The sequence below is a fragment of the Schistocerca piceifrons genome, unplaced genomic scaffold (genome assembly GCF_021461385.2).
Source record: "Schistocerca piceifrons isolate TAMUIC-IGC-003096 unplaced genomic scaffold, iqSchPice1.1 HiC_scaffold_538, whole genome shotgun sequence".
NCBI classification, from domain to species: Eukaryota; Metazoa; Arthropoda; class Insecta; order Orthoptera; family Acrididae; genus Schistocerca; species Schistocerca piceifrons.
This window is the reverse complement of record NW_025728775.1, coordinates 345,965-367,038: the sequence shown is the minus strand read 5'-3', so window position 1 is coordinate 367,038 and position 21,074 is coordinate 345,965. Positions and strand designations below refer to the sequence as shown.

Genomic DNA, 21,074 nt, shown 5'->3' with positions numbered 1-21,074 from the left:
TCTAAAAATGGCGGCTCTTAATTGGAAATCTGTCACCGAGAAGATACAGGGGGCTCTGATGGTCCATGAGCAGCGCTCTGCTACCATTTTGCAAAAAGTCAGAATTTTAGACACCTACGTTCTATGTAAAGCTTATTATGTTGCTCAGCTGTTCCCACTTCCCATGATGGTGGCGAAAAGGTTGCGCCAATTGTCTAGCAGGTTTATATGGAAGGGCCATCTATTCAAGTTACGTTACGAGGTAATGACGAAATCGCGTCTCTCCGGAGGCTTGGGCCTCTCTGACATTACTCGCAAGGCGTCTGCTTTGTACGTCCGCCGAACGACTCTAATTGTTACGCAAGAAGTGACTTCAATTACATCCAGGCTTTTTACTGTTGTGCGTCCGGCGAGCCTTGCTCCACCTGTCGATGTCGGACGCCTAAATTTTAAGTTGAAACACATTCGGGAATTTTACATTGCGGTGAGTTACCTCGGTGACGTCTTCTTGCGGCGACCGGTGCCAACGACCAAGGGCTTGATTGCCCGCTGGGAGGGGCTGGCCAGTCCCAATCCAATAGAACTGGCGTCTCCATCCGTGTCCTGGAGGAACGTCTGGAAGAACGTTAGTCTGCCGATCCACTCTATGGCCGTGGCGTCCACGTGGTATAGGGTAATAAATAATTTGGTTCCCACCAATGTACGACTGCACCGTATTGGTCTTTCTGACACGGACACCTGTACTCGGTGTGGTCTCCTGGATACCCTTGAACATCGATTCACCTGCTGTGGGCACCTTGCTAATTGGCGTTGGCTCAGGAAACAACTTGCCTTTGTCACTAGGTCTGCTGAAGCCGCTTATACTATTGACATCATCGTCCGGCCCGATTCTTCCTTTTTTCCGCGGACGAAGCTCCATACCGTCATGTGGTTGATTGGCCATTTCGTACATTTTGTCAACAGTTGTCATGAAGAGGATGGACACCTAGCGTTTCGGCAGTACATGCTTACTGCTTACTGGCAGCGCTTGCGATTGCCAGGCCTCCGAGATGATTTTGCCAATATGCTTAGCCTGACATTTGAAAGAGAGGGTGTTGGCTAAGGTCACCTGTGTGAGCCATTTTCTTTTATACTGTTTCTGGATTTGCCGCCTTTATGTATGTTTCTTCTCTACACCAGGACTGAAGTTTTCGTGTTTTAACCTTTATTTCAGTAAGCAGTCTACATTATATAGTCATGTTTTAGGATTTTAATTTCAGTACTGTCCAAAAAAAAAAAAAAAAAAAAAGTTGGGAGAGCGTTAGACTGAAGATCTAAAGGTCCCTGGTTCGATCCCGGGTTTCGGCAATTATTCGTTTTGATGCGACGCCAATGGAATTACTCTGCGTTTGTGATAATGAAAAAAAAAAAAAAAAAAAAGTGGCTAGGATACCTGGCTCTCACCCAGGAGGCCCGGGTTCGATTCCCGGTACCGGAAAAGCGCATTTTGTTGCTCCTCTTATGCGAAAAAAAAAAAAAGGGGTACGATTCCTGCTTAGGGTGCAGGAGGTCCCGGGTTCAAATCCCGGACGAGCCCTAGCGTTTTGTGCAAACTGGTCGCACGTAGGTGGCTGAGTCAGCGCAAAAAGCTGCCCGTCAGTGTAAAGTGAATTTCATACTTGGTGTAAAGAAATGACCGTCTGGTCCGACGTATGAAGGTGATTGCCAAGCTTTAGGTACAGAACGTGGCAAATGCTTGTCGGTATGTCTTGTTTAAAGTGATGAAAAAGTGTTTCCGCCCGGGATCGAACCGGGAACCTTCTGCGTGTTAGGCAGACGTGATAACCGCTACACCACGGAAACTACTGCTTTCGTTCTTGCTTCTCAGAGAACTTGTAGCAAGGTTGCCATCGTAACTAAAAAATTCAGTAAATGCGGCACTTGCATGACGAAGGTACATGTAGCAGATCCACACACGACGTGGCTCACTCGAGTAGTATGCGACATAGGCAGGAAAATACTGTTCCCGCCCGGGATCGAACCGGGGACCTTCTGCGTGTGAAGCAGACGTGATAACCCAGTTTGATGTTGTGGTAAGTGGTGTTTATGTAATTCATTGCAGGAAAAAAACTACGAAAAATTTGTTATTTTAAAATAAAAGTGAAATGCGTTTCATATCTATAAGTGCTCACGTTCCGGTATACTTTTTAATAGAGATAGGTAGTGACATCACTTTGTGTCAGGATTTCGTAAATATAAACAGAACTGGCAGAACAACCACTGTTGATCAGCAGATCGGAGAGATATAGTATAGAATGGCAGAAGATGCAAGCTGTAGCCCCAGTCTTCTGAATAAGATATATATGTTTAAGAGAGAGGGACCAGCAGCAACACTGCCACGGATCTCCAATGACTGTGATTTCCAACCAGTTAGAAATGGCATTGATGCAAACGTGATAGAGCTAGATGATGATGATGACGACGTGTAGCCGTTTCAGCGTAAGAAGATTACTTATTGTATAATAGATGATGATGACGATGATGACATCCAAGAGATACCTATCGAGCCAGTACCATCAGTTTCTGAAGAACAAGAGGTTATTCCTGTAGAGAATGGGGTAGAACCTGAGGCTGTTGATGGCATACAACCTGAGGCTGTTGATGACATACATGAAAAACAAGTAAGCCTTGACTTCCTGGAAGATGCATTTCCCACTAAAGATAAAATGGAATTACAAGATGCCCTTGCACGCAGCAACTGGAATGTGGAGCAAGCAATGGCCAGACTCTGTGAAGAGAAGTTTTCTGATACAGCTAAAAGAAAAAATGATGATGAACTGCAGCACAAGAAAGTTAAGAAAGCAAAGAAAAGCTATAGGGATATTGAAGACAGGACATCTGATGTTGATGATGATGATGCCCAGCCATTCAAGATAAGGTTATTTGATAGTGATGATTCTGAAACTGAAACAACTGATGTGAGTAACCATGACAAGAAGAAAGTCCTGGAGTTTTTGTCAACGGCAACAATTCCTGAACTGAAAGCTATGTCATACTGTTCGCAGAAGAAGGCAGAGGCAATTATTGAGCAGCGCCCTTTCAGTAGTTGGAGTGATCTCGTTGAAAAGTTTCAGAGTGGAAAACACCTTGGTACAGAGTTACTGAATTCTGCACAGGATATCTTAAGTACCCGCAGGGAAGTGAAGGAACTAATGAAGAGATGTGTAAAACTTGCCAAAAAGTTAGAAAAAGCTGTGCTTGAAGGTGCTACTGGCATAAAGGAGCAGCCAGAATTGTTATCAGATGGTCTCAAGCTAACAGCTTATCAGATGGTTGGCCTAAACTGGTTAATGGTTCTACACAATCAGAAGGTCAATGGAATTTTGGCTGATGAAATGGGACTTGGAAAAACTGTCCAAATAATTGCATTCCTAGCACATCTCAAGAAACTTGGGATCGCACAAAATGTTCCTCACTTAATAATAGTACCTTCCTCAACTCTAGATAATTGGAGCAATGAATTTGAAAGATGGTGTCCATCTTTACGTGTTGCTGTTTATTATGGACATCCTGATGAAAGAAGACTAATGCGTGTTAAGTGGATCAAGGGCGGCATGGATGACGTTGATGTTGTAATAACAACGTATACAGTCCTAAACAGTTCACCTGAAGAGAAAAAACTGTTCCGAGTGTTAGAAGTAAACTATGTCATACTAGATGAAGGTCACATGTTAAAAAATATGACAACTCAGCGATTTGAAACACTGATGAGGATAAATGCGAGGAGAAGAGTATTGTTGACTGGCACCCCAGTGCAAAATAATTTAGTGGAACTTATGTCGCTGTTAACATTTTTAATGCCAAATATGTTTGCTGGAAGAAAAGAGGATTTAAAAAAGATATTTTCAAAAGGGCAGAAACAAGCTGCAGAAAATGAAAAGAAAGACCAGCAACCACAATTTGAGCAACAACAGATTGCACAAGCACGAAGAATCATGAAACCATTTCTACTGAGGCGACTGAAATCTGAGGTATTGAAAGACCTCCCCAAAAAGACTGAATCTCTCGTGATGTGTCCCATGAATAAAAACCAGAAAATTATGTATGATAACCTGGTTAAAGCCTTCTCAAAAGCTGCAACAGAGACTGATTTATCGGACGGCAATGAGGGGGACGGTCTGAGTGGAATAGGTATGACAATGGATTTGCGTAAAATGGCAAATCACCCTCTGTTGTTACGGTATAATTACACTGACGAACAGCTGAAAAGTAGTGCTGCATATCTTGCCCGTAACCCATCATATAAAGGGGACAAGGAAGATGTCATCTTTGAAGACCTAGCATGTATGTCGGATTTCCAACTGCATCAGTTGTTCATAGAGTTCAAGGAGCTTTCCAAGAATGCATTACCTACTGAATTATTCTTTGAGTCTGGAAAGTTTGAAAAGTTTGATGAAATCCTGCCTAATCTGAAAAGTGAAGGCCACAGGGTACTGATTTTTAGTCAGTTTGTGATCATGTTGGATGTTATGGAAGAGTACTTGAGACTTCGAGATTATTCATACCTTCGTCTTGACGGAAGTACCCAAGTAACATTTAGGCAGGAATTAATCAATACATTTAATGAAGATGACAGTATTTTCATCTTTCTTCTGTCAACACGAGCTGGAGGGATGGGGATAAATCTAACTGCAGCTGACACAGTAATCATCCATGATATTGATTTCAATCCATACAATGATAAACAAGCTGAAGATAGGTGTCACCGTGTAGGGCAGTCAAGAGATGTGACAGTAATTAGGTTAATTAGTGAGGGAACTATTGAAGAAGGAATGCTCCAAATAGCACAGGAGAAGCTTTCATTGGAACGACAGATCAATAGTGAAGATAATGTTGCGGACAGCAAGAATGTAGTTTGTTTATTGAAACAAGCACTTGGACTGGAAGCAAGGACTGCTGGCAAATAATTTATACATACTTAAATAAAGCGGTTCATAGCTTTGTTTGCAGTTTTTGTTGATGACTGCTTGTGGAAGGAAAGGCGTGTGTTACTGGTGTGAATCGAGTAATTATGAGTCATTGTACATAGTGTCGAGACAACAGGATTATATAATTATCGTCAGATGGTGAATAAGTGGCAGAGCATTTATGTATGTCTTGTTTACCAATAATGTGATGATGATATCCTAAATGAGAAAATTTGGCATAGGTGCAAATATATATGTCAAATAATAATTTGTTTCTTTAACGAGAAACTTTTAGGCATCGAATTTTAAGTTGAAAGGAATGGCTACCTGATGTTAGGTGAAGCTGTACTTTCTGAAATGTGATATGCTTTACTTACTCTTTTACTTAACATTTTAACTCTCTTGCAGAGGTTTGATATCCATTTTCAGTATTAAGAACCTACAAACTGTATTGTAGAGAGGGCACATTCAGTTCTACTTTTGTCGTAATTATTTTTAATTTTGTTTTCCTTCAGAAATATCTGTTATGAAGTCTGTATGGTGTCACACATAGTTGTAATTAAATTTTTTTCAATTTGTAAAAAAAAAAAAAAAAAAAAAAAAAAAAGGGTATGATTCCTGCTTAGGGTGCAGGAGGTCCCGGGTTCAAATCCCGGACGAGCCCTAGCGTTTTGTGCAAACTGGTCGCACGTAGGTGGCTGAGTCAGCGCAAAAAGCTGCCCGTCAGTGTAAAGTGAATTTCATACTTGGTGTAAAGAAATGACCGTTTGGTCCGTCGTATGAAGGTGATTGCCAAGCTTTAGGTACAGAACGTGGCAAATGCTTGTCGGTATGTCTTGTTTAAAGTGATGAAAAAGTGTTTCCGCCCGGGATCGAACCGGGGACCTTCTGCGTGTTAGGCGGACGTGATAACCGCTACACCACGGAAACTACTGCTTTCGTTCTTGCTTCTCAGAGAACTTGTAGCAAGGTTGCCATCGTAACTTAAAAATTCAGTAAATGCGGCACTTGCATGACGAAGGTACATGTAGCAGATCCACACACGACGTGGCTCACTCGAGTAGTATGCGACATAGGCAGGAAAATACTGTTCCCGCCCGGGATCGAACCGGGGACCTTCTGCGTGTGAAGCAGACGTGATAACCGCTACACTACGGAAACGACGGATACGCTCTGTCCATCCTTGTACAGTCGAAGACGCCTCAGCCTTTCTCCCGTCCGCGCATGCACACACCATAGTTCATTTGACAGCCTGAAACCCATCGTAGCCGAGGGCTCAACAAGTATTCGGGGTGCTCGAGAGGGTGTATGTCGTAGCATCCCCAACGAGATAGCGGCGTTTCGCGCAGTCGTTATTGCAAGTCACATCAGCAAAAACAATCACCTCCTTAGCAGCAGGCAGTGCGCACCCGGCGGCAGCTCTACATGAAGATGCCAATAGCCCTGGAAGGCCGCCGACCGCGGGCCACGGCACCTCCGAGAACGGTGCTGCCCGTGACCCACGGTGTCGCCACACAGTCTGTCGAAGAACAGCACTGCCGGCAGAAAGCACCTTCCCCATCCCGCCAGCCGCACCAGATTCAAAGAGCACCCTGGACGACTTCGAGGGATGCAGTTTGCTGAAATAATTGGCGTTCACGCTGTCACAGGGCTCGTTGGTCTAGGGGTACGATTCCTGCTTAGGGTGCAGGAGGTCCCGGGTTCAAATCCCGGACGAGCCCTAGCGTTTTGTGCAAACTGGTCGCACGTAGGTGGCTGAGTCAGCGCAAAAAGCTGCCCGTCAGTGTAAAGTGAATTTCATACTTGGTGTAAAGAAATGACCGTCTGGTCCGACGTATGAAGGTGATTGCCAAGCTTTAGGTACAGAACGTGGCAAATGCTTGTCGGTATGTCTTGTTTAAAGTGATGAAAAAGTGTTTCCGCCCGGGATCGAACCGGGAACCTTCTGCGTGTTAGGCAGACGTGATAACCGCTACACCACGGAAACTACTGCTTTCGTTCTTGCTTCTCAGAGAACTTGTAGCAAGGTTGCCATCGTAACTAAAAAATTCAGTAAATGCGGCACTTGCATGACGAAGGTACATGTAGCAGATCCACACACGACGTGGCTCACTCGAGTAGTATGCGACATAGGCAGGAAAATACTGTTCCCGCCCGGGATCGAACCGGGGACCTTCTGCGTGTGAAGCAGACGTGATAACCCAGTTTGATGTTGTGGTAAGTGGTGTTTATGTAATTCATTGCAGGAAAAAAACTACGAAAAATTTGTTATTTTAAAATAAAAGTGAAATGCGTTTCATATCTATAAGTGCTCACGTTCCGGTATACTTTTTAATAGAGATAGGTAGTGACATCACTTTGTGTCAGGATTTCGTAAATATAAACAGAACTGGCAGAACAACCACTGTTGATCAGCAGATCGGAGAGATATAGTATAGAATGGCAGAAGATGCAAGCTGTAGCCCCAGTCTTCTGAATAAGATATATATGTTTAAGAGAGAGGGACCAGCAGCAACACTGCCACGGATCTCCAATGACTGTGATTTCCAACCAGTTAGAAATGGCATTGATGCAAACGTGATAGAGCTAGATGATGATGATGACGACGTGTAGCCGTTTCAGCGTAAGAAGATTACTTATTGTATAATAGATGATGATGACGATGATGACATCCAAGAGATACCTATCGAGCCAGTACCATCAGTTTCTGAAGAACAAGAGGTTATTCCTGTAGAGAATGGGGTAGAACCTGAGGCTGTTGATGGCATACAACCTGAGGCTGTTGATGACATACATGAAAAACAAGTAAGCCTTGACTTCCTGGAAGATGCATTTCCCACTAAAGATAAAATGGAATTACAAGATGCCCTTGCACGCAGCAACTGGAATGTGGAGCAAGCAATGGCCAGACTCTGTGAAGAGAAGTTTTCTGATACAGCTAAAAGAAAAAATGATGATGAACTGCAGCACAAGAAAGTTAAGAAAGCAAAGAAAAGCTATAGGGATATTGAAGACAGGACATCTGATGTTGATGATGATGATGCCCAGCCATTCAAGATAAGGTTATTTGATAGTGATGATTCTGAAACTGAAACAACTGATGTGAGTAACCATGACAAGAAGAAAGTCCTGGAGTTTTTGTCAACGGCAACAATTCCTGAACTGAAAGCTATGTCATACTGTTCGCAGAAGAAGGCAGAGGCAATTATTGAGCAGCGCCCTTTCAGTAGTTGGAGTGATCTCGTTGAAAAGTTTCAGAGTGGAAAACACCTTGGTACAGAGTTACTGAATTCTGCACAGGATATCTTAAGTACCCGCAGGGAAGTGAAGGAACTAATGAAGAGATGTGTAAAACTTGCCAAAAAGTTAGAAAAAGCTGTGCTTGAAGGTGCTACTGGCATAAAGGAGCAGCCAGAATTGTTATCAGATGGTCTCAAGCTAACAGCTTATCAGATGGTTGGCCTAAACTGGTTAATGGTTCTACACAATCAGAAGGTCAATGGAATTTTGGCTGATGAAATGGGACTTGGAAAAACTGTCCAAATAATTGCATTCCTAGCACATCTCAAGAAACTTGGGATCGCACAAAATGTTCCTCACTTAATAATAGTACCTTCCTCAACTCTAGATAATTGGAGCAATGAATTTGAAAGATGGTGTCCATCTTTACGTGTTGCTGTTTATTATGGACATCCTGATGAAAGAAGACTAATGCGTGTTAAGTGGATCAAGGGCGGCATGGATGACGTTGATGTTGTAATAACAACGTATACAGTCCTAAACAGTTCACCTGAAGAGAAAAAACTGTTCCGAGTGTTAGAAGTAAACTATGTCATACTAGATGAAGGTCACATGTTAAAAAATATGACAACTCAGCGATTTGAAACACTGATGAGGATAAATGCGAGGAGAAGAGTATTGTTGACTGGCACCCCAGTGCAAAATAATTTAGTGGAACTTATGTCGCTGTTAACATTTTTAATGCCAAATATGTTTGCTGGAAGAAAAGAGGATTTAAAAAAGATATTTTCAAAAGGGCAGAAACAAGCTGCAGAAAATGAAAAGAAAGACCAGCAACCACAATTTGAGCAACAACAGATTGCACAAGCACGAAGAATCATGAAACCATTTCTACTGAGGCGACTGAAATCTGAGGTATTGAAAGACCTCCCCAAAAAGACTGAATCTCTCGTGATGTGTCCCATGAATAAAAACCAGAAAATTATGTATGATAACCTGGTTAAAGCCTTCTCAAAAGCTGCAACAGAGACTGATTTATCGGACGGCAATGAGGGGGACGGTCTGAGTGGAATAGGTATGACAATGGATTTGCGTAAAATGGCAAATCACCCTCTGTTGTTACGGTATAATTACACTGACGAACAGCTGAAAAGTAGTGCTGCATATCTTGCCCGTAACCCATCATATAAAGGGGACAAGGAAGATGTCATCTTTGAAGACCTAGCATGTATGTCGGATTTCCAACTGCATCAGTTGTTCATAGAGTTCAAGGAGCTTTCCAAGAATGCATTACCTACTGAATTATTCTTTGAGTCTGGAAAGTTTGAAAAGTTTGATGAAATCCTGCCTAATCTGAAAAGTGAAGGCCACAGGGTACTGATTTTTAGTCAGTTTGTGATCATGTTGGATGTTATGGAAGAGTACTTGAGACTTCGAGATTATTCATACCTTCGTCTTGACGGAAGTACCCAAGTAACATTTAGGCAGGAATTAATCAATACATTTAATGAAGATGACAGTATTTTCATCTTTCTTCTGTCAACACGAGCTGGAGGGATGGGGATAAATCTAACTGCAGCTGACACAGTAATCATCCATGATATTGATTTCAATCCATACAATGATAAACAAGCTGAAGATAGGTGTCACCGTGTAGGGCAGTCAAGAGATGTGACAGTAATTAGGTTAATTAGTGAGGGAACTATTGAAGAAGGAATGCTCCAAATAGCACAGGAGAAGCTTTCATTGGAACGACAGATCAATAGTGAAGATAATGTTGCGGACAGCAAGAATGTAGTTTGTTTATTGAAACAAGCACTTGGACTGGAAGCAAGGACTGCTGGCAAATAATTTATACATACTTAAATAAAGCGGTTCATAGCTTTGTTTGCAGTTTTTGTTGATGACTGCTTGTGGAAGGAAAGGCGTGTGTTACTGGTGTGAATCGAGTAATTATGAGTCATTGTACATAGTGTCGAGACAACAGGATTATATAATTATCGTCAGATGGTGAATAAGTGGCAGAGCATTTATGTATGTCTTGTTTACCAATAATGTGATGATGATATCCTAAATGAGAAAATTTGGCATAGGTGCAAATATATATGTCAAATAATAATTTGTTTCTTTAACGAGAAACTTTTAGGCATCGAATTTTAAGTTGAAAGGAATGGCTACCTGATGTTAGGTGAAGCTGTACTTTCTGAAATGTGATATGCTTTACTTACTCTTTTACTTAACATTTTAACTCTCTTGCAGAGGTTTGATATCCATTTTCAGTATTAAGAACCTACAAACTGTATTGTAGAGAGGGCACATTCAGTTCTACTTTTGTCGTAATTATTTTTAATTTTGTTTTCCTTCAGAAATATCTGTTATGAAGTCTGTATGGTGTCACACATAGTTGTAATTAAATTTTTTTCAATTTGTAAAAAAAAAAAAAAAAAAAAAAAAAAAAGGGGTATGATTCCTGCTTAGGGTGCAGGAGGTCCCGGGTTCAAATCCCGGACGAGCCCTAGCGTTTTGTGCAAACTGGTCGCACGTAGGTGGCTGAGTCAGCGCAAAAAGCTGCCCGTCAGTGTAAAGTGAATTTCATACTTGGTGTAAAGAAATGACCGTTTGGTCCGTCGTATGAAGGTGATTGCCAAGCTTTAGGTACAGAACGTGGCAAATGCTTGTCGGTATGTCTTGTTTAAAGTGATGAAAAAGTGTTTCCGCCCGGGATCGAACCGGGGACCTTCTGCGTGTTAGGCGGACGTGATAACCGCTACACCACGGAAACTACTGCTTTCGTTCTTGCTTCTCAGAGAACTTGTAGCAAGGTTGCCATCGTAACTTAAAAATTCAGTAAATGCGGCACTTGCATGACGAAGGTACATGTAGCAGATCCACACACGACGTGGCTCACTCGAGTAGTATGCGACATAGGCAGGAAAATACTGTTCCCGCCCGGGATCGAACCGGGGACCTTCTGCGTGTGAAGCAGACGTGATAACCGCTACACTACGGAAACGACGGATACGCTCTGTCCATCCTTGTACAGTCGAAGACGCCTCAGCCTTTCTCCCGTCCGCGCATGCACACACCATAGTTCATTTGACAGCCTGAAACCCATCGTAGCCGAGGGCTCAACAAGTATTCGGGGTGCTCGAGAGGGTGTATGTCGTAGCATCCCCAACGAGATAGCGGCGTTTCGCGCAGTCGTTATTGCAAGTCACATCAGCAAAAACAATCACCTCCTTAGCAGCAGGCAGTGCGCACCCGGCGGCAGCTCTACATGAAGATGCCAATAGCCCTGGAAGGCCGCCGACCGCGGGCCACGGCACCTCCGAGAACGGTGCTGCCCGTGACCCACGGTGTCGCCACACAGTCTGTCGAAGAACAGCACTGCCGGCAGAAAGCACCTTCCCCATCCCGCCAGCCGCACCAGATTCAAAGAGCACCCTGGACGACTTCGAGGGATGCAGTTTGCTGAAATAATTGGCGTTCACGCTGTCACAGGGCTCGTTGGTCTAGGGGTACGATTCCTGCTTAGGGTGCAGGAGGTCCCGGGTTCAAATCCCGGACGAGCCCTAGCGTTTTGTGCAAACTGGTCGCACGTAGGTGGCTGAGTCAGCGCAAAAAGCTGCCCGTCAGTGTAAAGTGAATTTCATACGTGGTGTAAAGAAATGACCGTCTGGTCCGACGTATGAAGGTGATTGCCAAGCTTTAGGTACAGAACGTGGCAAATGCTTGTCGGTATGTCTTGTTTAAAGTGATGAAAAAGTGTTTCCGCCCGGGATCGAACCGGGAACCTTCTGCGTGTTAGGCAGACGTGATAACCGCTACACCACGGAAACTACTGCTTTCGTTCTTGCTTCTCAGAGAACTTGTAGCAAGGTTGCCATCGTAACTAAAAAATTCAGTAAATGCGGCACTTGCATGACGAAGGTACATGTAGCAGATCCACACACGACGTGGCTCACTCGAGTAGTATGCGACATAGGCAGGAAAATACTGTTCCCGCCCGGGATCGAACCGGGGACCTTCTGCGTGTGAAGCAGACGTGATAACCCAGTTTGATGTTGTGGTAAGTGGTGTTTATGTAATTCATTGCAGGAAAAAAACTACGAAAAATTTGTTATTTTAAAATAAAAGTGAAATGCGTTTCATATCTATAAGTGCTCACGTTCCGGTATACTTTTTAATAGAGATAGGTAGTGACATCACTTTGTGTCAGGATTTCGTAAATATAAACAGAACTGGCAGAACAACCACTGTTGATCAGCAGATCGGAGAGATATAGTATAGAATGGCAGAAGATGCAAGCTGTAGCCCCAGTCTTCTGAATAAGATATATATGTTTAAGAGAGAGGGACCAGCAGCAACACTGCCACGGATCTCCAATGACTGTGATTTCCAACCAGTTAGAAATGGCATTGATGCAAACGTGATAGAGCTAGATGATGATGATGACGACGTGTAGCCGTTTCAGCGTAAGAAGATTACTTATTGTATAATAGATGATGATGACGATGATGACATCCAAGAGATACCTATCGAGCCAGTACCATCAGTTTCTGAAGAACAAGAGGTTATTCCTGTAGAGAATGGGGTAGAACCTGAGGCTGTTGATGGCATACAACCTGAGGCTGTTGATGACATACATGAAAAACAAGTAAGCCTTGACTTCCTGGAAGATGCATTTCCCACTAAAGATAAAATGGAATTACAAGATGCCCTTGCACGCAGCAACTGGAATGTGGAGCAAGCAATGGCCAGACTCTGTGAAGAGAAGTTTTCTGATACAGCTAAAAGAAAAAATGATGATGAACTGCAGCACAAGAAAGTTAAGAAAGCAAAGAAAAGCTATAGGGATATTGAAGACAGGACATCTGATGTTGATGATGATGATGCCCAGCCATTCAAGATAAGGTTATTTGATAGTGATGATTCTGAAACTGAAACAACTGATGTGAGTAACCATGACAAGAAGAAAGTCCTGGAGTTTTTGTCAACGGCAACAATTCCTGAACTGAAAGCTATGTCATACTGTTCGCAGAAGAAGGCAGAGGCAATTATTGAGCAGCGCCCTTTCAGTAGTTGGAGTGATCTCGTTGAAAAGTTTCAGAGTGGAAAACACCTTGGTACAGAGTTACTGAATTCTGCACAGGATATCTTAAGTACCCGCAGGGAAGTGAAGGAACTAATGAAGAGATGTGTAAAACTTGCCAAAAAGTTAGAAAAAGCTGTGCTTGAAGGTGCTACTGGCATAAAGGAGCAGCCAGAATTGTTATCAGATGGTCTCAAGCTAACAGCTTATCAGATGGTTGGCCTAAACTGGTTAATGGTTCTACACAATCAGAAGGTCAATGGAATTTTGGCTGATGAAATGGGACTTGGAAAAACTGTCCAAATAATTGCATTCCTAGCACATCTCAAGAAACTTGGGATCGCACAAAATGTTCCTCACTTAATAATAGTACCTTCCTCAACTCTAGATAATTGGAGCAATGAATTTGAAAGATGGTGTCCATCTTTACGTGTTGCTGTTTATTATGGACATCCTGATGAAAGAAGACTAATGCGTGTTAAGTGGATCAAGGGCGGCATGGATGACGTTGATGTTGTAATAACAACGTATACAGTCCTAAACAGTTCACCTGAAGAGAAAAAACTGTTCCGAGTGTTAGAAGTAAACTATGTCATACTAGATGAAGGTCACATGTTAAAAAATATGACAACTCAGCGATTTGAAACACTGATGAGGATAAATGCGAGGAGAAGAGTATTGTTGACTGGTACCCCAGTGCAAAATAATTTAGTGGAACTTATGTCGCTGTTAACATTTTTAATGCCAAATATGTTTGCTGGAAGAAAAGAGGATTTAAAAAAGATATTTTCAAAAGGGCAGAAACAAGCTGTAGAAAATGAAAAGAAAGACCAGCAACCACAATTTGAGCAACAACAGATTGCACAAGCACGAAGAATCATGAAACCATTTCTACTGAGGCGACTGAAATCTGAGGTATTGAAAGACCTCCCCAAAAAGACTGAATCTCTCGTGATGTGTCCCATGAATAAAAACCAGAAAATTATGTATGATAACCTGGTTAAAGCCTTCTCAAAAGCTGCAACAGAGACTGATTTATCGGACGGCAATGAGGGGGACGGTCTGAGTGGAATAGGTATGACAATGGATTTGCGTAAAATGGCAAATCACCCTCTGTTGTTACGGTATAATTACACTGACGAACAGCTGAAAAGTAGTGCTGCATATCTTGCCCGTAACCCATCATATAAAGGGGACAAGGAAGATGTCATCTTTGAAGACCTAGCATGTATGTCGGATTTCCAACTGCATCAGTTGTTCATAGAGTTCAAGGAGCTTTCCAAGAATGCATTACCTACTGAATTATTCTTTGAGTCTGGAAAGTTTGAAAAGTTTGATGAAATCCTGCCTAATCTGAAAAGTGAAGGCCACAGGGTACTGATTTTTAGTCAGTTTGTGATCATGTTGGATGTTATGGAAGAGTACTTGAGACTTCGAGATTATTCATACCTTCGTCTTGACGGAAGTACCCAAGTAACATTTAGGCAGGAATTAATCAATACATTTAATGAAGATGACAGTATTTTCATCTTTCTTCTGTCAACACGAGCTGGAGGGATGGGGATAAATCTAACTGCAGCTGACACAGTAATCATCCATGATATTGATTTCAATCCATACAATGATAAACAAGCTGAAGATAGGTGTCACCGTGTAGGGCAGTCAAGAGATGTGACAGTAATTAGGTTAATTAGTGAGGGAACTATTGAAGAAGGAATGCTCCAAATAGCACAGGAGAAGCTTTCATTGGAACGACAGATCAATAGTGAAGATAATGTTGCGGACAGCAAGAATGTAGTTTGTTTATTGAAACAAGCACTTGGACTGGAAGCAAGGACTGCTGGCAAATAATTTATACATACTTAAATAAAGCGGTTCATAGCTTTGTTTGCAGTTTTTGTTGATGACTGCTTGTGGAAGGAAAGGCGTGTGTTACTGGTGTGAATCGAGTAATTATGAGTCATTGTACATAGTGTCGAGACAACAGGATTATATAATTATCGTCAGATGGTGAATAAGTGGCAGAGCATTTATGTATGTCTTGTTTACCAATAATGTGATGATGATATCCTAAATGAGAAAATTTGGCATAGGTGCAAATATATATGTCAAATAATAATTTGTTTCTTTAACGAGAAACTTTTAGGCATCGAATATTAAGTTGAAAGGAATGGCTACCTGATGTTAGGTGAAGCTGTACTTTCTGAAATGTGATATGCTTTACTTACTCTTTTACTTAACATTTTAACTCTCTTGCAGAGGTTTGATATCCATTTTCAGTATTAAGAACCTACAAACTGTATTGTAGAGAGGGCACATTCAGTTCTACTTTTGTCGTAATTATTTTTAATTTTGTTTTCCTTCAGAAATATCTGTTATGAAGTCTGTATGGTGTCACACATAGTTGTAATTAAATTTTTTTCAATTTGTAAAAAAAAAAAAAAAAAAAAAAAAAAAAAGGGTATGATTCCTGCTTAGGGTGCAGGAGGTCCCGGGTTCAAATCCCGGACGAGCCCTAGCGTTTTGTGCAAACTGGTCGCACGTAGGTGGCTGAGTCAGCGCAAAAAGCTGCCCGTCAGTGTAAAGTGAATTTCATACTTGGTGTAAAGAAATGACCGTTTGGTCCGTCGTATGAAGGTGATTGCCAAGCTTTAGGTACAGAACGTGGCAAATGCTTGTCGGTATGTCTTGTTTAAAGTGATGAAAAAGTGTTTCCGCCCGGGATTGAACCGGGGACCTTCTGCGTGTTAGGCGGACGTGATAACCGCTACACCACGGAAACTACTGCTTTCGTTCTTGCTTCTCAGAGAACTTGTAGCAAGGTTGCCATCGTAACTTAAAAATTCAGTAAATGCGGCACTTGCATGACGAAGGTACATGTAGCAGATCCACACACGACGTGGCTCACTCGAGTAGTATGCGACATAGGCAGGAAAATACTGTTCCCGCCCGGGATCGAACCGGGGACCTTCTGCGTGTGAAGCAGACGTGATAACCGCTACACTACGGAAACGACGGATACGCTCTGTCCATCCTTGTACAGTCGAAGACGCCTCAGCCTTTCTCCCGTCCGCGCATGCACACACCATAGTTCATTTGACAGCCTGAAACCCATCGTAGCCGAGGGCTCAACAAGTATTCGGGGTGCTCGAGAGGGTGTATGTCGTAGCATCCCCAACGAGATAGCGGCGTTTCGCGCAGTCGTTATTGCAAGTCACATCAGCAAAAACAATCACCTCCTTAGCAGCAGGCAGTGCGCACCCGGCGGCAGCTCTACATGAAGATGCCAATAGCCCTGGAAGGCCGCCGACCGCGGGCCACGGCACCTCCGAGAACGGTGCTGCCCGTGACCCACGGTGTCGCCACACAGTCTGTCGAAGAACAGCACTGCCGGCAGAAAGCACCTTCCCCATCCCGCCAGCCGCACCAGATTCAAAGAGCACCCTGGACGACTTCGAGGGATGCAGTTTGCTGAAATAATTGGCGTTCACGCTGTCACAGGGCTCGTTGGTCTAGGCAGTTCCGCTTGAGACGCGACAGCGATCGCACGTGCTGTGTATTCGATCCGCCGTTTCCCTCGGGTTGTGACTATTTACTTTCTGTGTGTGACGTTTCTTTGTCTTCTTTTCTTCGTTGTTTCGTCGCCTTAGTGTTTGTGTTGTGTCTTGTGTTGTATAGCGGCTTTTGCCGCATTAATTAAGTTTTATGGCTTCCCGGTTGTTTCCGCGGAAGTGTACTCTCAGTTTTCAGTTTAACAAGGCCACCAGGAATGTTCAACCAACTTCGTTGGAAATTCACGAATGGATTGTGGATACGATTGGCATTACATCGGACCAGGTACATACGGCGTATTTTGACACAGAACTTTACTGCTTTTTTGTGAAATTGTTGAACCCGGTTTTGCTAGATAAGATTTTACTTAAACATGGTGAGCAAGTGTCGTTCCGTCATAGAGATGGTTCTGTTAGCAGTATTACTGTTTCAAATGCTGAAATTACGTATACCACAGTTCGGGTTTATAATTTACCCCCTGAAGTTGAAAACAGTTACCTCAAGGAAGCTTTGCTTGGTTATGGTACCGTTCGGTCAATTCGAAATGAACGTTGGTCTGCACAACATAAGCTGCAATGTTATAATGGTGTCAGATCGGTTGAAATGCATATTAAGTCGAACATACCGTCCCATCTGGTTGTATGTGGTTATCGTGTTCATCTTACTTATGAGGGGCAAGTTGGTACGTGTTTTCTATGTAATGAAAATGGTCATGTTCGTGCTAATTGCCCTAAGCGGGTGTTTGTGCTTAAAAATGGGCTAGCACAACGCCGCAAATTAACGGTTGCCGATCTTGTGCCAGCAGCTTCCTCCACTGTCTCGTGTCAGCCTCCTGCAGTAGATTCTTCACAACGGGTGACACCTTCCTCTGATGCAGGTTTTCCCCCGTTACCCACTCGCCCAGATGTATCGGCTGCTTCTACACCGATCCCGTCTGTTTCCAATAACAAACGCCGTCGTGCTAGTGATACCGGTAGCACTGATGACGAAGCTGCTGTTTCGCAGCCGGTTTGCGGATCTGACGAGAGACTTCCGGAATCTCCCATGCTTGTTTTGGATTCTGTTCCCACTGTGTCTCCTGCTTTGCCTGATGACGTCAAACTTGCTGCCACGCCGTCGGCGCAAGAGCCCCAACATTCGGTCGAGGTGGTGTTGACATCCCCCCCGACACAGGCATCACAACATGTTGACGACACTTCGGTGCAGACAGCTGTTTGTCGGAAAATCGCTTCTAGAACTGCGCGCTCCGCTTCAGCGGATTCCAACCCTATCTCTCCACCTCCTACACTTCCAATACCTACACCTTCTGATGCCGGTGCCGATGTTCCTGATGCAATTTTCCCCTTGCTTGCTCCTTCTTCTGATTCCTCTCGCCCTGCTAATCCTTCGGATGCCTTGGTTGACGTGCCTGATCTCGAACCCCCCACTCCTCCTGCTCTTGAATCTGGTGTGCATCAGATACGCCGTCGGGTGAAAGTGCCCCCCAATCTTCACGCGGTGCGGAAAAAACACAAGCATGCAAAGGATGACTCTGATTCCGTTGATTCCGGGCAATCACCCTCTGCCATGTCTGATGTTGATGATCTGGATGTCGTTGCTTCTAATGTGGTGTAATTAGGGTTCATTTTCCCTTTTGTTTTGTTGATGTTGCAGGCGTACACGTTTATTACCTTAAATATAAATAGCATTCAATCTGCTCTGAAGTTAGCGTCTCTGCAGCAGTTCATTTATGACTCTGCAGCTGATGTTGTTTTCCTGCAGGAAGTCTCCGTTGCACACCTGTTTGTTCCTGGCTTTCGCACTATTATAAATTTTGCGCCTGAGTTTTCCACAGGTACTGCCTTACTAATTCGTGACGGTATCCCCGTTACCGAAATTGAGCTCTTAGACTCGGGAAGGGGTATTGGTTGTCGGTTATTTGACACAACCTTGGTTAATATTTACGCCCCCTCTGGTTCCAGCAAACGGCAGGAAAGGTCTCGTTTTTATAAAGAGGATCTGATTTATCTTTTACGCAAAAATCCTGCGACTTTGATATTGGGGGGTGATTTTAATTGTGTATTACAAGCTAAGGACCAATCGCCTCATTTTAATTATTGTTTCGAGCTACATTCTCTTGTACGTCAACTACGACTACGCGATGCGTGGGAGGTTAAACACCCCACTTTAGTTAAATTTACATTTTTTACTGCCACGTCAAGTAGTCGACTGGACCGATTGTATATTTCTGATCCCCTTAGTGTTTCTGTTTTAAATGTAGATGTTATTCCAGCCAGTTTTACGGATCATTGTGCCCTTGCGGTTATAATTAATTTGGAGCGTCAGCCTCTTAAACTTTATCGGCCGCTGTGGAAATTAAATGTCTCCTTGCTCGATGACCCTGACATCGAACCTCTAATACAGACGGCGTGGGACATGTGTTTACGTTCTCTGCGATACTATCCGTCTAAGCTTCACTGGTGGATCCACTGTGCGAAGCCAAAACTACGTCGCACTTTAATGTCCTACAGTTATAATAGAGCGCGAGATCTGAAACTGACTTTTGAGTATTATTATTCGGTGCTTCGCGAACTTTATGATACTTCTCGAATGACAGGTGCCCACCTTTCTGAGATTCGGAAAATTAAAGCCAAGCTCCTTAGTATTAAACGGCTTCAGATGGAAGGATTGAAGATTAAATCTAAACCGCCGTCCACCTTAGCACATGAAATGACTTCCATGTACCACCTGTTTCGTCACCACAAGAACCGTCGACGTGTATTGATTGACGGCCTTATGGCAGCTGATGGTTGCCGGCTTACCTTACAGAATCAAATAACCCATGAACTTACCTGCTACTATGAGACCTTATATGCTGTGGCTGATTCTGATCCGCTTGATGCTGACGAGATTTTAACTGCTATCCCATCAGTTTTAACAGAGGACCATAATGTGGAATTTTTAGCTCCTTTTACTGCAGACGAAATTTCAGCTTTCATTGCTTGTTCACCATCTCACAAATCTCCTGGTCCGGATGGCCTTCCTAAGGAATTTTTTGTTCGCTTTTGGACTATTATAGGGCCTGTTTTTACGGATATTGTAAATGAAATCTTGAATGGTGGCACAATTCCAGCCGATTTCAAGAGAGGTACGGTTGTCCTGATACCAAAATCTGCTGGTTTGAAGACAGCTAGTGACTTTCGTCCTTTAACCCTTTTAAATTTTGATTATAAGACGGCTGCTAGGGCTGTTAATGCACGTCTATCCCTCTTGCTTACACCTGTGATAACTCCTTGTCAAAGCTGCTTTCCAGGGCGCTCCATATTGACTCCTCTGGCGGGGTATCGTGATGTCGTGTCGATTGTCGCTGTCACCAATATTTCCTGTGCGCTTTTATTTGTTGATTTTAGTAAGGCTTTTGATCGTGTGTCCCATTTGTTTTTAGAGCTTCTGCTGCGCCGACTCGGTTTTAATGAAAAGGCGCTGCTGGTACTTAAGAATATGACGACTGGTATTTCTGCTAAGATTGACATTAATGGCCAGCTAACGAAGGTCATTGATATTAAACGTGGCGTCCCGCAAGGTAGCCCTTTATCCATGACCCTTTATGCTCTCTCCCTTCAACCACTCCTCTCTCGTCTCAACTCGACACTTCGTGGTCTTACGATTTCTGGGGTTACCCTGACAGCAACAGCTTATGCTGATGATTTGGTTGTTTTGCTTCGTTCCGCCGCAGAAGTGCCGCAGTTGAAAATGGAACTAGATAAATTTTCTGCGGCCTCCGGTTCTCGTCTCAACCCCCATAAAAGCAAACTTCTGAATTTGCGGGGCTTTGAAAATGTGGTTGTTCCGTGGGTTACGGCTGTTGAACACCATACACATTTAGGCATCTATCTTGAACGGTGTCCTCTTCGTATGGCTGCAAAAAATTGGCAAGTGGCCATTTCCAAGCTTCAAGGTGTTTTATTCGAACACTCATGGCGTTCGATACCGCTACTGCAAAAAAAGCGTGTATTAGACACTTATGTTTTATGTAAAGTATTTTACGTTGCTCAGTTGTTTCCGCTTCCAAGAATGCAGGGTGCAAAAATGGTCCAGCTTATCAACAGATATATTTGGCGGGGGCACATTTTTAAATTACGTTGTGATGTTCTTACGAAGCCGCGTCTTGCGGGCGGCTTGTCGTTCACCGATGTCCGTGTCAAGGCTGCGGCCCTTTATGTTAAGCGCACCCTCCATCTTTTATTTTCTGAGTCCCCGACTGTTACTTCGCGATTATTCCATGT

The 21,074-nt window shown here is 43.3% G+C and overlaps 3 protein-coding genes and 11 non-coding genes across 17 annotated transcripts; 5 read left to right on the top strand and 9 right to left on the bottom strand.

Moving 5' to 3' along the window:
• Positions 1–1,748: 1,748 nt before the first annotated feature.
• Positions 1,749–1,821, bottom strand: Trnav-aac. Its single transcript has one exon. It is a non-coding gene; the product is annotated as a tRNA-Val (tRNA).
• Positions 1,822–2,038: 217 nt separating this feature from the next.
• On the top strand, positions 2,039–4,944 carry LOC124754853 (SWI/SNF-related matrix-associated actin-dependent regulator of chromatin subfamily A containing DEAD/H box 1 homolog). 2 transcript variants are annotated; one of them, XM_047249031.1, is made up of 2 exons: positions 2,039–2,051; positions 2,262–4,944. In XM_047249031.1, exon 2 carries the CDS (start codon positions 2,685–2,687, stop codon positions 4,923–4,925), a length of 2,241 nt encoding a protein of 746 aa, XP_047104987.1. In that variant the 5' UTR covers positions 2,039–2,051; positions 2,262–2,684; the 3' UTR covers positions 4,926–4,944. The 2 variants fall into 2 exon arrangements, with proteins under 2 accessions (XP_047104987.1, XP_047104988.1); XM_047249032.1 differs by lacking the exon at positions 2,039–2,051 and having other exon boundaries at positions 2,155–2,639; positions 2,688–4,944.
• Positions 4,945–5,782: 838 nt separating this feature from the next.
• Trnav-aac lies at positions 5,783–5,855 on the bottom strand. The gene has a single exon. It is a non-coding gene; the product is annotated as a tRNA-Val (tRNA).
• Positions 5,856–6,013: 158 nt separating this feature from the next.
• On the bottom strand, positions 6,014–6,086 carry Trnav-cac. The gene has a single exon. It is a non-coding gene; the product is annotated as a tRNA-Val (tRNA).
• Positions 6,087–6,574: 488 nt separating this feature from the next.
• On the top strand, positions 6,575–6,646 carry Trnap-agg. The gene has a single exon. It is a non-coding gene; the product is annotated as a tRNA-Pro (tRNA).
• Positions 6,647–6,839: 193 nt separating this feature from the next.
• Trnav-aac lies at positions 6,840–6,912 on the bottom strand. The gene has a single exon. It is a non-coding gene; the product is annotated as a tRNA-Val (tRNA).
• A 217-nt stretch (positions 6,913–7,129) lies between these two features.
• On the top strand, positions 7,130–10,035 carry LOC124754854 (SWI/SNF-related matrix-associated actin-dependent regulator of chromatin subfamily A containing DEAD/H box 1 homolog). 2 transcript variants are annotated; one of them, XM_047249033.1, is made up of 2 exons: positions 7,130–7,142; positions 7,353–10,035. In XM_047249033.1, exon 2 carries the CDS (start codon positions 7,776–7,778, stop codon positions 10,014–10,016), a length of 2,241 nt encoding a protein of 746 aa, XP_047104989.1. In that variant the 5' UTR covers positions 7,130–7,142; positions 7,353–7,775; the 3' UTR covers positions 10,017–10,035. The 2 variants fall into 2 exon arrangements, with proteins under 2 accessions (XP_047104989.1, XP_047104990.1); XM_047249034.1 differs by lacking the exon at positions 7,130–7,142 and having other exon boundaries at positions 7,246–7,730; positions 7,779–10,035.
• An 839-nt stretch (positions 10,036–10,874) lies between these two features.
• Positions 10,875–10,947, bottom strand: Trnav-aac. The gene has a single exon. It is a non-coding gene; the product is annotated as a tRNA-Val (tRNA).
• A 158-nt stretch (positions 10,948–11,105) lies between these two features.
• Positions 11,106–11,178, bottom strand: Trnav-cac. Its single transcript has one exon. It is a non-coding gene; the product is annotated as a tRNA-Val (tRNA).
• Positions 11,179–11,666: 488 nt separating this feature from the next.
• Positions 11,667–11,738, top strand: Trnap-agg. Its single transcript has one exon. It is a non-coding gene; the product is annotated as a tRNA-Pro (tRNA).
• Positions 11,739–11,931: 193 nt separating this feature from the next.
• On the bottom strand, positions 11,932–12,004 carry Trnav-aac. The gene has a single exon. It is a non-coding gene; the product is annotated as a tRNA-Val (tRNA).
• Positions 12,005–12,221: 217 nt separating this feature from the next.
• LOC124754858 (SWI/SNF-related matrix-associated actin-dependent regulator of chromatin subfamily A containing DEAD/H box 1 homolog) lies at positions 12,222–15,127 on the top strand. 2 transcript variants are annotated; one of them, XM_047249038.1, is made up of 2 exons: positions 12,222–12,234; positions 12,445–15,127. In XM_047249038.1, the coding sequence occupies exon 2, from the start codon at positions 12,868–12,870 to the stop codon at positions 15,106–15,108; it is 2,241 nt and encodes a 746-aa protein (XP_047104994.1). In that variant the 5' UTR covers positions 12,222–12,234; positions 12,445–12,867; the 3' UTR covers positions 15,109–15,127. The 2 variants fall into 2 exon arrangements, with proteins under 2 accessions (XP_047104994.1, XP_047104995.1); XM_047249039.1 differs by lacking the exon at positions 12,222–12,234 and having other exon boundaries at positions 12,327–12,822; positions 12,871–15,127.
• An 839-nt stretch (positions 15,128–15,966) lies between these two features.
• Positions 15,967–16,039, bottom strand: Trnav-aac. The gene has a single exon. It is a non-coding gene; the product is annotated as a tRNA-Val (tRNA).
• Positions 16,040–16,197: 158 nt separating this feature from the next.
• On the bottom strand, positions 16,198–16,270 carry Trnav-cac. The gene has a single exon. It is a non-coding gene; the product is annotated as a tRNA-Val (tRNA).
• Positions 16,271–21,074: the final 4,804 nt, after the last annotated feature.

Coding starts and splice junctions, on each gene's coding strand:
- LOC124754853 (XM_047249031.1), top strand. CDS start 2,685: ATGGAATTACAAGATGCCCTTGCACGCAGCAACTGGAATGTGGAGCAA.
- LOC124754854 (XM_047249033.1), top strand. CDS start 7,776: ATGGAATTACAAGATGCCCTTGCACGCAGCAACTGGAATGTGGAGCAA.
- LOC124754858 (XM_047249038.1), top strand. CDS start 12,868: ATGGAATTACAAGATGCCCTTGCACGCAGCAACTGGAATGTGGAGCAA.